A 13,984-nucleotide genomic window follows, 5' to 3' on the forward strand; every position below is an offset into this window, starting at 1 on the left:
CACCACGGCGGCCTTGCCGCCTTGGCCTCTTCTTCTTTAGTGGTAGAGAGACCTTCTCAGTTACAAGAACCTCCATTTAAAGAAAAAGACCAAAGGCTGAACAGACGCGGAAGCAGAGGCGGCCGTGGCCTTGGCCCAAGGAGACTGGTTTGGTTTCTCCCTCCATGCAGGCTGAGGTGGCTTCTGGAAGAGGCTGGCCGGAGTTCCTCTCCCCCCAAGTGTCTGTGCAGCATTGGGGTTGCGCCCCCACTGCAGGCAGGGGCCCCAGGACACTCAGCCCAGCTGCCGGAGCCCCCTGCCCTCTCGGGAGTCCTGGGCTCTGCTGGGTGGTGAAGGATGCTGCTTCTCTGAGTCAGAGCGGAGAGGGGACTGAGCTCCCCATTCCGTTCCCCCCAGGGAGACACAGGCCCAAGCCCTGCCCTTCCGAAGCTGGCCCCCAGATGGCACCTCGGATCTTGGCTGGAGCTCTTCCAGCTCCCCTGGGACCTCCAGCAGCTGACGCTGCATTCCCTGAAGAGTTTTTGCTTCCAGGGGAAAGCAAAGGGCAGGGGACATCGAGGTGGCCAGTGTGGACGCCCTGCCAGGACTGCACCCCCAGCGTGATGCTGTGGCATCAGGCCTGTCCATGGCAGGTGCAGGTGCATGGCCCCTTCTCTGCAGGGCCCTGGGAAGGGCCAACCCCTTTTCTGCTCCAGCTGCAGCCACAGGAGCGGTGGTTTGTGATGGGAGGGGCACGGATCTGTGGCACGATGGCAGCCCTTCACGTCCACCTCCATCTCCCAGGCTGCTCCCACTGACTGGCTCTGCTCAGCATTAAGGGCAGCCACACAGGCCTTTGGGGACTGCCGCAGCAGGCCCGGGACAGGATGGACCATCAGCAAACTTGAGTACCCTCCCTTTCTCTCTCCTTCCACCTGCTGGGGGAGGGCTGATTTTTTCATACAAAATTGTAAGGTATCCCGCCTCAACTGTCCCCAAGGCAGAGAGTCTCTTTTTTGGCCCTCAGAACAAGGTACACACAAGCTCGGGGATGAAGAAGGCTCCCGCCTGCTTCTCCTTAACAAGGACCATATGGCGGGTATGTGTGTCTACTAGAGGGGTTAATCTGAGGGGGCTTCCTCTCCTTCTACCCTCTGGTTCCAATTTCCTGTTCTAAGCAGGATTAGGGCCCAGAAGGCTGAGGCTCTGAGGAAAAGGGTGCCAACAGGCCCCTTTGGAATGAGTTGCCTCTGGATGTTTCTGCCGTTTTCCCCAAGCAAAGCCCCCCCTGCAGGAAACGGGTAGGATCCCTCTCCTATCTCCTAGTTCAAGCTCAGTGGATAAAGCTGAGATTAATGCTGGAGCAAAGATGGCCACTTTCCCAGGGGGCCTCGGGGCCTCTCTGTCAGCCCTCCCCGAGCCAACCCACTTCTCTGCACCAGGTGTGAACCTGGGGCGCCCGGTGTGGTCTCGCACTGCTCTGATTCTGGCCAGCACCAGACTGTCCGTGTTGGAAACGGTGGTGGCTGACTTCTGGCTCACTGCGCTGCAGGCCCCTGGGCAGGCCTCGTCCCCGACCCACTTCTCCCAACAAAGCAGGCCCTTTCACTGCTTGTTTTGTCTTTCAAAAGGAGTGAAACCCAAAGATGTGCAAGAGACACTTGAACAGGTTTTGGCTGGGGTTCATGGTGGATTGCTTGATCTCCGATACCCGAGAGAACGAATGAGTCTCAAAGCGACCGTGGTGGGGTCCTTTTTGCTCAGCCTCCTTCCTGGGCCAAAGTCACCAGCATCTGACCGGTCAGGGAGAGGTTCCGATGGGTGGAAATTCGTCAGCTCTCTCAGGGGGGAGCCCAGGGGACTAAGGAGGGCACTGGGGGAGCCAGAAAGAGCTGTTTCACAGAACTTAGCTTCTGCTAAATGTCATTCCTGAAGCCTTTGGGGAGGAGTGGCTGGTGTTTCTGAAATGTCTATGGGGTTTTAGTTCCAGGTGTCCACTTGACTAGCTTTGATAAACGATGCCAAGTTTTAACTATGAAAACTACGGTACCTTGGTGCATTTTTATATTCTGATTCCTAGGGTTTTTTTCTTTTTTTAAGATTAAGGTTTGAATGTTTTCATTGGTAATTTCATTTCTAACCTGGTATAGGAAGCTTAGTTCTCTACATACCTATTATGTGCCCTGTGTCACAAAAGATTAGGGAAAAATGCACTTGGGAACAACAAAAAAAAAGGGACTTCTTTTCGAAAAGAAAACCAGCAGTATTGATGGACTGTACTGACACAACCTCAATAAAATCTGTTGTATGAAATAGCACTGTGCGGGCCTGGCAGCAATGCAGGGGGGTCTCAAGCCTTTGGGGCTCCTGCTCTACGCCTTCTCTCAAGGAGCATGCATTCCTCCCCAGGCCCCCAGCCATGGGTTCTGTCACCACATCAAAAATGCTCCATGCTCCTAGGCTGCTAAGGCTCTGCACCAATCACTGCCAAACAAGGCAGTGATTGCAGTCGTTTGAGCTTCCCTGGAACAATCCCACAAGCTCTCAAGGGTACTGGGGCATGACAGCTGGCTCCAGATCCCAGGGACCAAGTTTCAACATTTGATACAAATTATGAATGAAATCATGAACCTCTGACCCTGAGGGTGGGGGCCAGTGTCAGGCCCATCGCTGAAGGCAGGACTGGGTGGGGGGGGTGGGGGGCTGTCCTGGGTGGAAGGCACCTGCCCACAGCTTTGCTATGCTCAGCACTAAGAATCTGTCCCCGGCTCTAGGGATGGGGTCAGCAAACCTGAAACAATCCAAGCCCTGAAAAGTCCTGTGGTTTGCCCCAGCCTGGCAGGACACCATCTCAGCTGAGAGCAGAGACCTGCCCATCAGTCCTCAGACCTGAGGCTAGCTGCAGAGCTGGGCATGCTTCTCTCTCCACTGAGGCTGGAAGGATAATTGGAGAATATCCCTAAAGTTAGAGGGGAGGGGTCTTCTTCCTTTCAATTTTCCTTTCTTCAGAATGGTGTGCAAAACTTCCTTTCAAGCCAAGGCCTTTGACTGGGGCCCAAGATACAGAATGAGGCCCAAAGCCTTCAGTCCACCCAGGGCACCGACATGATGCACCCTCCTCACCCAAGGGTTGGCAGTCTGGTGGGAGAGGGTGCCCTCTGCATCCTCCTACTGGGGTCCTGTTCTTGGGCCAACAGGACCTGGGTCCTATTTGGGGAGCAACCTATGAAGCCTCAGAGAGCAGGGACATCTGGCTTGTCCTGCCACTGCCTGGGCCACTCTGAATGATCTCCAACAAAAAAAAGCACCAAACCATGCCCGCTCTGCCCTTCCTGGCCAAACAGCACAGCCAGCTGGAAGAATGGGAGGAATCTGCCCGACAACCCCGCAGCCTTGCTACTGGCTTCTAGGAGAGTGGATGAAGAGGTGCAAGGCTTGAGAAGGTCAAGGGGGTGTGCGGGGGGGTGGGGTGGGAGGGGGCAGAAATTCGTTCCATTCCAGGCAGAGGAGAAACATGGGCACCAGTGGTGGGGTTTACCAAAAGCTGTTTATTGCTGGGACTTCTTGCTGGAAGCTGTTAACAAGCCCGGTGACAGCCAAGGGCCAGGTGTGCATCCAGATCAGCCAGATGCAAGTGCTGGTTTCCTGGACCCAGGGGCTCTGCCCAAAGACGTGCTTTCTGGCAAACTGGGTGCATCTCGACGAGAGGAAATGGTGCCACTGCCGGTCATCTCTCCCACACCCCCCACCCCCATCCCATGTCTTGGAGAAGACAGGGAAATGCCACGGGTACCCTTCCCAAGTAAAACCTGTCCTGACCCCTCCTGTCTGCCCAAGGAGCCGAGGGGCCCCAGGCTCCGCAGTGAGCCGGAACCCCAGTGCCAGGGAGGCACCAGCCTTCCCCTCGCCGTCCAGTCACCTCCCCCAGGACCCCAGCCCACATCGCAGGCTGACGGGGGCGGAGACCAGGGCCCGAGGAAGCACAGCGTCTCCGATCCGAGCTGTAGTGGGGCCGGCTGGACGCAGCGGAGTCCCAGCCGCTGAAGCCCTCACAGACTCTTCTGGAAGAGACGGTGCAGGCTGTGGGCCAGGACGTCCGTCTCCTCATAGCCCTCGCAGCTCTGCTGCCAGCTCCCTGGCACCTGGCCCATCCCGTAGTAGGCCCCGGCAATGGCCCCGGCCATGGTGGCGATGGTGTCTGTGTCCCCCCCGAGTGAGATGGAGTAGATGAGAGTCCTCTGGAGGCTGTTGAAGGCAGAGGGGATCTCGGGGTCCGGCTCCATGCAGCGCAGGAAGCAGTAGATGGCGGTGGGCACAGATTCGAAGGCGGCAATGCCATTGCCTGTCGGGAAGCCAGCACATGGGGACCCCACACTCCCCCCACCCTCTGTGTCCCCAGGCTCCTTCCGGCCGCGCGCCCCAAGTCAGTACTCTCAGCTTCAAGCTGGGCTGCGGTTCAGACCACAGGCTCTAGAATTAGACTACCCAGCTTCAAATCCTGGCTCTCCGTCCTGCTAGCACGGGGCCAGGCAAGTTCCCTCACGGCCGAGATTCTGGTTTCTGGGGTTCGACTCCTCGGGCAGAGAGGGAGTAAAGGCAGTGACACTCAGGGCTGGTGTGGGGGTGAAATGAGCCAGGCAGAGTTTCCTGTTTGGTGCCCAGACACAGTACAGGTGCTCTATAAACAAGCACCAGTTACCAACATGAATGGTCAAAACTAGTGGCCACCTGCCATTCCTGGGGACATTGAGCTGTGAGGCCAGCGGTGTGGGAGCCCTGGAGTAACCCCAGCAAGGCGGCGCTGTGTTCCCAACCCTGCCAGGGACCGCACAGTGTGGGCTCCGCCATCACTGCAGCTGCGGGCAAGAAACGCGGCAGCAGGCGTGCCTCCAGGCTCCCCTCCGTCCTGAAGCCCAGGACTCGCCCTGAGGATGACGGGTGTGAGGGTCTACCTACCTAGCTCGGACACCACCTCCTCTCTGGTCACCGAGTCCTGCTCTAGAAGAGCGCCAATCTTCTTCAGTCGGCTGGAGTAGGGACGCTCCTCCATGCCCAACCTGTGGGTCGGGGGCGAGATTTCAGGGAGGTCAGATCCGACAGGGTGGAGCTGGGAGGCAGGGGAAGGGGTGTGTGAGGGGGAGGCGGGGAGGTGATCAGGCTGACACCCAGCACTGGTGTCCTGACAAGAAGTAGGAGAGGGCTAGGTGTGAGCCGCTCATCTTACTCTCTGGTACCCTAAGAGCCTCGAAGTAGAGTCAAGGCAAAGGGGCTCCTCCCACCCCTCCTAAGAGTCTGCAATTAAAAAAGAAAGGTTTCAGCTTGTGGCGATGCCAGAGGACCCCACAATGCAGGCACACCCACACATGCCCTTCCAGCCTGCCTCCTTCCCATACTCACTCCCTTGCATCTGAGACGGACTGGGCGTCACTCTCCAGCTCTTCCATGTGGCCCAGGAGTTGTTCGAGGAAATGTTCACTCGACGACTCCCCCTGCAAAGCCAGGTGCACAGCCAGGGCCTGCAGGATGGCACCGTTGTAACCCAGGGAGGAGGCGTGTGTCAGCTGGGCTGAGAGCCGGGCAAACTAGGGCAGAGGCAGTGGGAGCAAAGACGTGCTGTCACAGAACCTGGGCTGCAGAGACGAGGGAGGGAGGGAAACACCCAGCAGCCAGCCCACCCGGACTACCTTCTGCACATCCTGGACATTGCTATAGGCCAGGGAGATGCCGGCCACCCGCATGGCACCCCCGTTGCCGTAGGAGCCTTTTCCGTTAAACTGGGCCCGGGCGGGCTCAAAGACATCACGGCACTTGGGGCTCAGGAGCTTCTTGAAGACAGTGATCACTCCAGCGCCGTAACCCCGGTCAGGCTCTTTCTTGTACTCCTGAGCAAATCTAGGGGAGTGAAGGGAGACAGGATGAAGGCTGAACAGATGTGTGCTGGGGCCAGGAGAGGAGAGCTCTGGCTGCTCCGGGAAAAGCAGCAGCCTCAGGGCCCTAGGGAGCCTGTACCAGCAGTGCTGCCTCTTCCGCCCTGCTGAGGGGGTGCCCAGCATGCACCCACCCACATCATCGCTCTGGTCAAGAAGTACAGTTACTCTGCCCACCTGCTTCGCCTCCCCCCAGGACCGCCCCCCCTCACCTGTGAGCCATGTCCACCTCGTCGAAGGCCTCCTTGGCCAGCAGGGACTGCACCAGGGCCCTGGCCATGGCCGTGTCGTCTGTGTAGTACAACACTTCTGCAGGGACGGGGTGGGGGTGAGGGTGAGATCGTGCTGCAGGGCATGAAGGTGGGAGATCCGCCCCCCTTTTTTTAAGTAAGCTCTATACCCAATGTGGGGCTTGAACTCATGACCCTGAGAATGAGGTACATGCTCTACTGACCGAGCCTCCCTCTCTCCCGCCCAATTTCCTGGGCTCCAGGCCTGGGGATTTTCAGTAATTCTTTATTCTGAGTCAGTTATGATGACCTCCTGATTTCTGAAGGAAAATCTTCTGCCCCCTTCTGACTGCCATGACCGTAGCTCTCCTGCACCACCCTCCAACCCTGCTTGTATGTGCAGCCAGAAAATTCTTCCTAAAAGCGACTATCCCTTTCCTCATCTCATTCTCCTGCTCAAAATCGCTGTCTGCTGCTTTCAGGATTAGGCCAAATTCACTGCCTTGGCCTTCAAAGCCCCTCCCCCGGTACATCCCACTGCTCCCCTCCACACCCCCAGAACCAACCGTGGGGCCTGGGTCAACACCCCTCCACCTGCCCCAGTTTTTTTTTTTTTTAAGATTTTATTTATTTGACAGAGAGACACACAGCGAGAGGGGGAACACAAGCAGGGGGAGTGGGAGAGGGAGAAGAAGGCTTCCCGCGGAGCAGGGAGCCTGACGCGGGGCTCGATCCCAGGACCCTGGGACCGTGACCTGAGCCGAAGCAGACGTTTAACAGCTGAGCCACCCAGGCGCCCCAAGCCCCGCTCCTTCTTCTGGGTGCCCGGGACCACTGCTCTGGCACTTCTGACAAGCAATGCCGGTTATATGAAGACGTCCCACGTAGGCTGTGAGCCAGCAACGGACTGGCAGGACTTGGTTTTCCTGAAGGAAGGGATGGCTACAGAGAAGGAAGCGAGCCCCCACCCCGCTCCCACTCCTCTCTGTGTACTGCAAGCCCCCTGCCCCACTTTCTCCCCTTCATTCTTAGGGGGCTCCCATTCTGGCTTCACTAGGAAGCGGGGTCGACAGGCCTCTTACCCACAGCCACACTCTCCTGTCACCTCTTGACCAAGTCAATCCCTCTTCCAGTCCACCCGGCCCAGCTCCCTGGTGGATTTGTTCTTCCTTCCTCTCCCCTCAACCTCGCCCTGTGTGGTGTAGCACCCATGCTCCCTTCGTTTGGCCCCCGAATCCTGCTTTTCCCCAGGGAGCCACTTCTCTATCATTCTCAGCCCATGTGACTGGGGCATACGGTTCACACCACCACTAGCCTCTCCTCAGAGAGCACACCCTACTCCTTTGTTCAGGGATGGACAGATGGCCAAGCCAGGCCGAGGAGATGCAGTCTGGGATTTCTGCTGGGGCCGCTGCAGACAGACTCTTCTTCTCTTGGAGCAGCTGGGACCACCCCACGGGGAGGGTCTGCCAGAGAGAGTGAAGTCAGCCTGTCAGAACGCGGATCTGAATAAGGAGCGGAGCTGGGTCTTAATGACGTGGCTTGAACTCCTAGATTCATCTCCACCTGAAGCCAGACCCACCTCTGGACTTCTCAGTTATGTCAGCCAATGCATTCTCTTTTTGCTTAGGCCATTATGAGTTGAGTTTTCTGCTACTTGCATCCAAAAGGTTCTAAAACACCAGAATGTTTTTCCTTCATCTTAACATCAAAACAAAGATGAAATTAAAACCCACCCCTCCACCTTGCCTTTGCCCCAACCATGGCCCCTGTCTCTCCTTCCTATCATACCAAACCATACTATTTCCTTTCTCCACTTCTGCCTAAACCCACTGAAATCTTACTTCCAGGTCTCAACATTCTACTGAAAACGGTTTTTGAAATCCAGATTTCCTTCTCCTTAACCTCTCTGTAGCATGACACCAGTGACCATCTTGAAATTCTCCTGGGTTTTGCTGATGCCCTGACCCCCGCTTCAACTCCCATCAAACGTTTCCAACTCTAGCTCCTCCAGGATTCTGAGGATGGTCCCTTTTTCTTACTATCCTACACGCTCTCCAAGAATCATCCGCCGCTTGACCTCAGAGATGTGGGTGAGGACCTGGCTGCGCAAGGGGAGGAGACAGGCTTTGTATATAAGGGACAGCACGACAAAGGCCTGGGCTCGAGGAAGCTGGTGTGAGAGCAGCTGATCGCAGAAAACAGGGCCAAGGGTGGCAGAAGGTGAAACTGGGGACTCAGGCGCCGGCCAGGTAGGACACGTTTAGGAATTTGGTTCTATTCTGAGGGTAACGCAAAATCACTGCAGAGCTTCCGGCGGGGGAGGCCCGTCACGTCTGTTTGGAGAAGAGCTGCTGTGTGGAGAATGGACTGGCGGTGCACACGGTGGACCAGGCGCAATGCTGGAGAATGACGCCCAGGTTGCCGGCTTGCACGACTGAAAGGACGGGCTTGCCAGGCCCCCAGCCGGGGAACGTTTCCGGGCGAGACGAGCGAAGCTGGGGCTTGGACTCTGACGCGCTGAGTCCGAGCTGCCCGCGGCTCCTCCAGACCCGGCCCCTGCAGCTCCGGGCAGCTTCACCTCCGAGACTTGTCTCTCCCGCCCGGGGGCCCCCCGGCCAACGCGTCCCCACGTGCACCCGGCCCCGCCCACCTGTCCGCGCGCTCCCCGGCGAGCCCGGGTCCGGCTCCAGGCTCTGGACGTGACGCAGGACTGACGTCAGGGTGACGGTGTCGTGCGCCTCATAGAAGGAGCCCAAGCAGTCCCCGAGCAGCGCGCCGGCCAGGCAGCCTCGGAAGCGGGAGAGGGAGCGGGCCGCCCCAGCCCCCGCGCAGCCCGCCGCCGTCATCCCCGCCGCCGCCGCCGTCATCCCCGCCGCCGCCGCCGCCACCGCCATCCGCGCGGAGCAGTCGCCACTTCCGGTACGGCCGGCGCGCGCCGCACGACAACGCCCCCCCCACGCGCGCTGCCTCTCTGCGCCCACAGCGCCGCCCAGCGGCCCGGAGCCGCAGCTCCCGCGTCCTGCAGCACTGGCTTGGGCCAGGCCTCTGCTTTTAGCCCCATTCTCCCCACCTGTAAGCGGCTCACAGACGGGCGGGATGGCCACTGAAGGGTCCCCGAAGTGAGAGGAGGCCCGAGCCAGACCATTGGACCCTGGCAGCCCTGCCCTTTAGGCCACTGTCTCCGTTCCCCCCCACACCCCACTCCCTGTGGCCTGCATTTAGCAAGCCTTGCTCTGGGCCCCAGCAACCTCTGCCCTCCCTCCCTCCCATGGCTGCCCCAGCCCTTGGCTCCCTCAGGCCTGGGCCCCCACCCCCAAGCCCTCCCACTGTGATCCTAGCCGCGTCTGCTTCCCCCGGGCCTCCCCTAGGCATCAAGAGGGCAGGCAAGGGTCCAGCTGGGGCGGAGCTGGTGAGCGGTCACGCAGCTAGAGCTGGGCGGATGCTGGCCTAGCCCAGAGGGGTTCCCTGAGGAGGGAGGAGGGAAGGAATCAGATTTAGAACATGGAGCTTGAGGGATGATGTTCCCCAACTTTGCTCCTCCATACACAGGAAGGCCAAGAGCCCTGTCACTCCCTGCTGGCTATATGCAGGAAGAGCAGAAAGCCATTTGGACTGAGAACCACGTTTATTAGATTCATTTTCTCTACCCCCCACCCTCTTCCATCTCCCATCTGACCTTTCCCTCATCCCTCAGCCCCCCAAGACTAGGCCAGCTGCAGCTGGCAGCTTTTGAGTGGACTCAGGGTGCGGTTTGTGGTGCGGGTGAAGGTGTCCACCTGGGGTACAAACTTCTCCGCAGGTACAGTCAGCTTCCTGCGGGTGTCCATGCACTTGGTGTCCAACAGCATGGAGTTGGCCTTGCAGTCAATGTCAGCCTGCAGCCGGGCCAGGTGCTTGTGGAGAGCATCCAGAGCATCCCTGGGGAGGAGGCACGAACAACCCGTCACCCCTGCCCGACGCTGGGAGGTCAGGGCTGAGCTCGCTGGCCTTCAGTTAGGAAGACATCAGAGAAGCCAGCAGGCAGCAAAAGGCCCCATGGGTGGCAGGTGTCTCCCGACGCCTCCTGCCCACTCCCCAAACGTACTGTGCCTGGGCCAGCTTCTGCTTCAGGGCATCGATGGTTGCCTCTAATTGGTGAACCTCGTCAGTGAGGCCATACTGTGCCTAGAGGCAGAAGGGTGGGTTGGGAGGCCCAGGTCAGCCTATGGGCTTGGATACTGCCCTACATCAGCACCCCGGCTCCGCCAGGAATATGTGCCGGGGCGTGATCCCGAGGAAGCCTTAGTGGGGGGCCCGTGCCCCACAGGGGTACCCTTGCACCTGGTCCCGGCACAGTTCCACATTGGGCCGGTAAGTTCTGGACTCTAGCCGGGTATGACATAGCTTCAGGTTCTGTAACTTTCTGTGCAGGTCCTCCCGCAGGTGCCGGATGTCCTCCTGCAGCTCAGCGATCTCCTCCAAGGTCTGCAGGGACAGAGTAACTGGTCTCCACCAGCTGAACCCACCGTGGTGCACCCAGTCCAGGGCTTTCTGGGGGCTCTCATCCCACAGGAGGAACCCCGGGCCCCAGGGACTAAGCAGAGAAGGCTCACATTCTTCTCCTGCCACCTGAGCTCACTGTACACTTTCTCCATCTCCCGCAGCCGCTTCCTGAAGGCAAAGTCTGTGGCCACCCTCTGGGCTTCGAGCTCATTGTTGGTCTGAAGGACAGGGGAGGCAGGGCAAGGGGAGGCATAAGCTCGTGGCCATCTGAGGAAATTGCTCAAGTTGGGGGGGGCGATGCTACATGGCCAACAGGGAACCCTTGGGCCACCAGCTGGCCGTGGAAGAGCAGGGTGTGGGAGGGGTCAGTCACCTCGGCAATAGTTAGGGCGATGGCCTCCCTCAGCTCTACCGCGGCTTTCATCTCAGCCTCTGCCAGGTTCTTGTTGAACTGGCTGAAGTCGTCCCACTGCTGGAGGGTGGAGGAGCTGTGAGGGGCAGGAAACACCAGGCTCAGAAGAGTGTGGGCTGTGAGGTGGGGAGGAGAAACTGAGTGAAACACTTCTTACCCGCTGGGGACACGCATGGGATTAGCCTTCAGAGAGATGTTTGGGGACTTGAGGTTGAGAGAGAGGCAGCCTCTGTCGATGTCCAGTGTCTCCATTTTGTCCCGATGGTCAGAGCTGAGCTGCTGTCGGACCTCCTGCAGGAGGCTGGGGAGGGAACAGACTTGATCAGGATCGTGGTCCGGAAGGGATGCTGAGGGCTGGGCCAGCTGGGGTGACCGTGGAGCTGCTGCAGCAGCAGAGACAAAGGCCGGCAGAGCTGGAGGAGCACCCTACAGACAAAATGGGGGCCCCTGCCTGCTTACATGTGCCCATGCGGGCACCTGGATGTAGCTAAACTCACTGAGGCTCACACATAACACACTTGCGAGAAGGTACTCCGGGGTGGTGGCAAATGGGCTTCATGTCTCGTGCTTCCAATCAACTGATAATGGCTGCCTAAAGCAGGGTGGTGGGAAGTGTTTTGAGACCGTGTCCAGGCGGTGGGCAAAGAGCTACAGTCAATTAGTTGTTTCTGCGGTGGGCACCCGCAGGGTCAGAAGGCAGCCTGAGAGCCAGCTGCTCGGTACCCACAACACATTTCACATGTGTAAGACATGCAGCCTTGGGACCCCTGGGTGGCTCTGTCGGCTAAGAGTCCGACTCTCGATTTCAGTTCAGGTCGTGATCTCAGGGTTGTGGGATCGAGCCCCGTATCAGGCTCTGCGCTCAGCACAGAGTCTGCTTTTCCCTCTCCCTATGCTCCTCCCCCTCCTCTCTCTCTCTCTCTCAAATAAATAGATTTAAAAATCTTTAAAAAAAAAATAAGGGTGCCTGGGTGGCTCAGTCGGTTAAGCGTCTGTCTTCAGCCTCAGGTCATGATTGATCCCAGGGTGCTGGGTTCGAGCCCCGCATCGGGCTCCCCGCTCTGCGGGAAGCCTGCTTCTCCCCCTCCCTCTGTGCTCTCTCTCTCCCTCTCTCTCTTTCAAATAAATAAATATCTTAAAAAAAAAAAAAAAGACATGCAGGCTTCAAGTGCAGGTGAACATGGGAATGCTAGATCTCCCTTACCAAAGCTTCTCAAAGGCCTGGCTAATCTTTTGTTGCAAGGCCTTCTTGGTGGCATCAATGACCTCCACCTCTTTGTGTAGCTCTTCCTCCACAGGATCCTTCACCACATCAATGTCGCGCCTACTGTCCCTCAAGGTCAGGCACTCGATTGCTACATCCAGAGGCAGGTTCTTGGCCTGCAGGTTTTGCTCTGCCGACTCCTTCATCTAGAAAAGAGAGGGAATGGGACACTAGTGGGGCCATCCGCTGGGAAGCAGCTCTCATCCCCACTTTAGCGGCGGGGCAGTGAGTGACTCAGGTGGACATGCCACCCAGTACCCCCATCAAGGGTGCGCTGACCCTGAAATGGGGGGGGGAGGTCCTGGCTGCAGAGTCTACTGGCGCCCTGCCCTGGCTCCCTGCCTGGGTCAGGGCATCGATCTCAGCATCTAAATCTGTCAGACACTTGTCCAGCATCTCCTTCCAACGGTTCACAGTATCAATCCTCTCTGCCAGTCGAGTCCTATTGTCATGTTCATCCCAAATGGTCTGGAAGAGACAAAGCCAGATAAAGAGGGTGTGGGGTCGGGGCTCTTCCTCTGCCCACCCAGTGAGGCTCCGGGCTCCAACCTGGTTGTTGGTCTCGTTGCGGAGGACCCGGGCTTCCTGGCGGATCTGGTGCGAAGCATCTCGCTGCCGCTTGGCATTGGTGGACAGCAGGTAGCTGTTGGTGTGCCAGTCTGGCAACCGGAAGCGTTGACTGGGCTTGATGCTCAGTTTGGCCATGGCGCAGGGGTTGAAGGGTCAGAACACCCTAGGCCTGTTCCAATCACCCACCTCCTCTGGAGAGGGAAAACAAGGCAGGAGACCACTCAGGAAATGCTGTCCTAGATCAAAAGCCCCCCTCCAAAGAACATGCTCCTGTCCATTTTGCTTCAAGCCCCTTCCTGCAGGAAGCCGGCTTGGGAACAGCCCTGGCTTTACTCAGCTTTGTGGGAGGCATCCACTAAGTTTCCTCCCACCCATTCATCCACAGACACAAACTCCTGGACCCTGCAGGTTCCAGAACAGGTGAAAGGGAACCATGGAGTCCACTGGGGTGTTTGTGTGTGTGGTGCCAAGCCCTTGGTGGGGCTGGTCGAGGGGGGGTGGCTAGCAGGAAAAATAGTCCTTAATGCAGTTTCCACCCCTGCTTCCAGGCAACCAAGTCTTGTAGAACCTTCTTTCCTTTGTTCGCCCCAGCTTTGGGCCAGGACCCTGGGGATCTAAGAGAAGGAGCCCTGTTCTCCATCCAGGAAGAGAACGAGCTAGCTCTGAGGGGACACGGGTTGGCACCAGAGAGTTGGGGGGCGGCTGGCTCCCTGCCCATTTGGTCGTCCCGCCCTCTGTGGGAGGAAGGAGGGCGGGTGTGTGAGGGTCCCCACTGGGAAGAGCTGGGGTACGTCTAGGTCCCAGCCCAGCCCTCCTCTCCCCTCCGCAGGAAAATCATCTTTGGTTTGAATTAATACCCCCGCGCAGGCGCCGAGGAAGGAGGAGGAAGGGGTGATGGAGGGAGCTCGGCCTGGGTGAGAGCCCCCACCGCCCCACTCTTCTCTGCCTCTCACCTCCAGCCCGGCTCGCACTTCCGCCCTGCGTCCCCGGCTCCTCTGTTCGGCGCCCCAGGTTGCTAGGCACCGGCGCTCCGCCCGCGCGTTACCTCCGCTGGTGTTTGGTTTGGCAGGCGCGGCGGCGCGGCGGCGGGGCCCGGAGGCCCGAGGGGTAGGAAGGC

General features: G+C 58.6%; 2 protein-coding genes across 2 annotated transcripts; both read right to left on the reverse strand.

The window, feature by feature from the left end:
* Positions 1-3,507: 3,507 nt before the first annotated feature.
* Positions 3,508-9,033, reverse strand: ADPRS (ADP-ribosylserine hydrolase). Its single transcript, XM_028114049.2, has 6 exons — positions 8,790-9,033; positions 6,119-6,215; positions 5,664-5,871; positions 5,377-5,561; positions 4,936-5,036; positions 3,508-4,321 (listed from the first exon to the last, which is right to left on the reverse strand). Exons 1-6 carry the CDS (start codon positions 9,031-9,033, stop codon positions 4,029-4,031), a joined length of 1,128 nt encoding a protein of 375 aa, XP_027969850.2. The 3' UTR covers positions 3,508-4,028.
* An 810-nt stretch (positions 9,034-9,843) lies between these two features.
* On the reverse strand, positions 9,844-13,052 carry TEKT2 (tektin 2). The gene is made up of 9 exons (XM_028113991.1): positions 12,847-13,052; positions 12,640-12,765; positions 12,238-12,443; positions 11,191-11,334; positions 10,995-11,109; positions 10,732-10,839; positions 10,460-10,603; positions 10,224-10,303; positions 9,844-10,057 (listed from the first exon to the last, which is right to left on the reverse strand). The coding sequence occupies exons 1-9, from the start codon at positions 13,000-13,002 to the stop codon at positions 9,844-9,846; spliced, it is 1,293 nt and encodes a 430-aa protein (XP_027969792.1). The 5' UTR covers positions 13,003-13,052.
* Between the last annotated feature and the right edge of the window lie 932 nt (positions 13,053-13,984).

This window comes from Eumetopias jubatus, unplaced genomic scaffold, assembly GCF_037043125.1.
Source record: "Eumetopias jubatus isolate StellerSeaLion01/CBP00866 unplaced genomic scaffold, mEumJub1_p1.0 scaffold_4, whole genome shotgun sequence".
In the NCBI taxonomy this organism is placed as follows: Eukaryota; Metazoa; Chordata; class Mammalia; order Carnivora; family Otariidae; genus Eumetopias; species Eumetopias jubatus.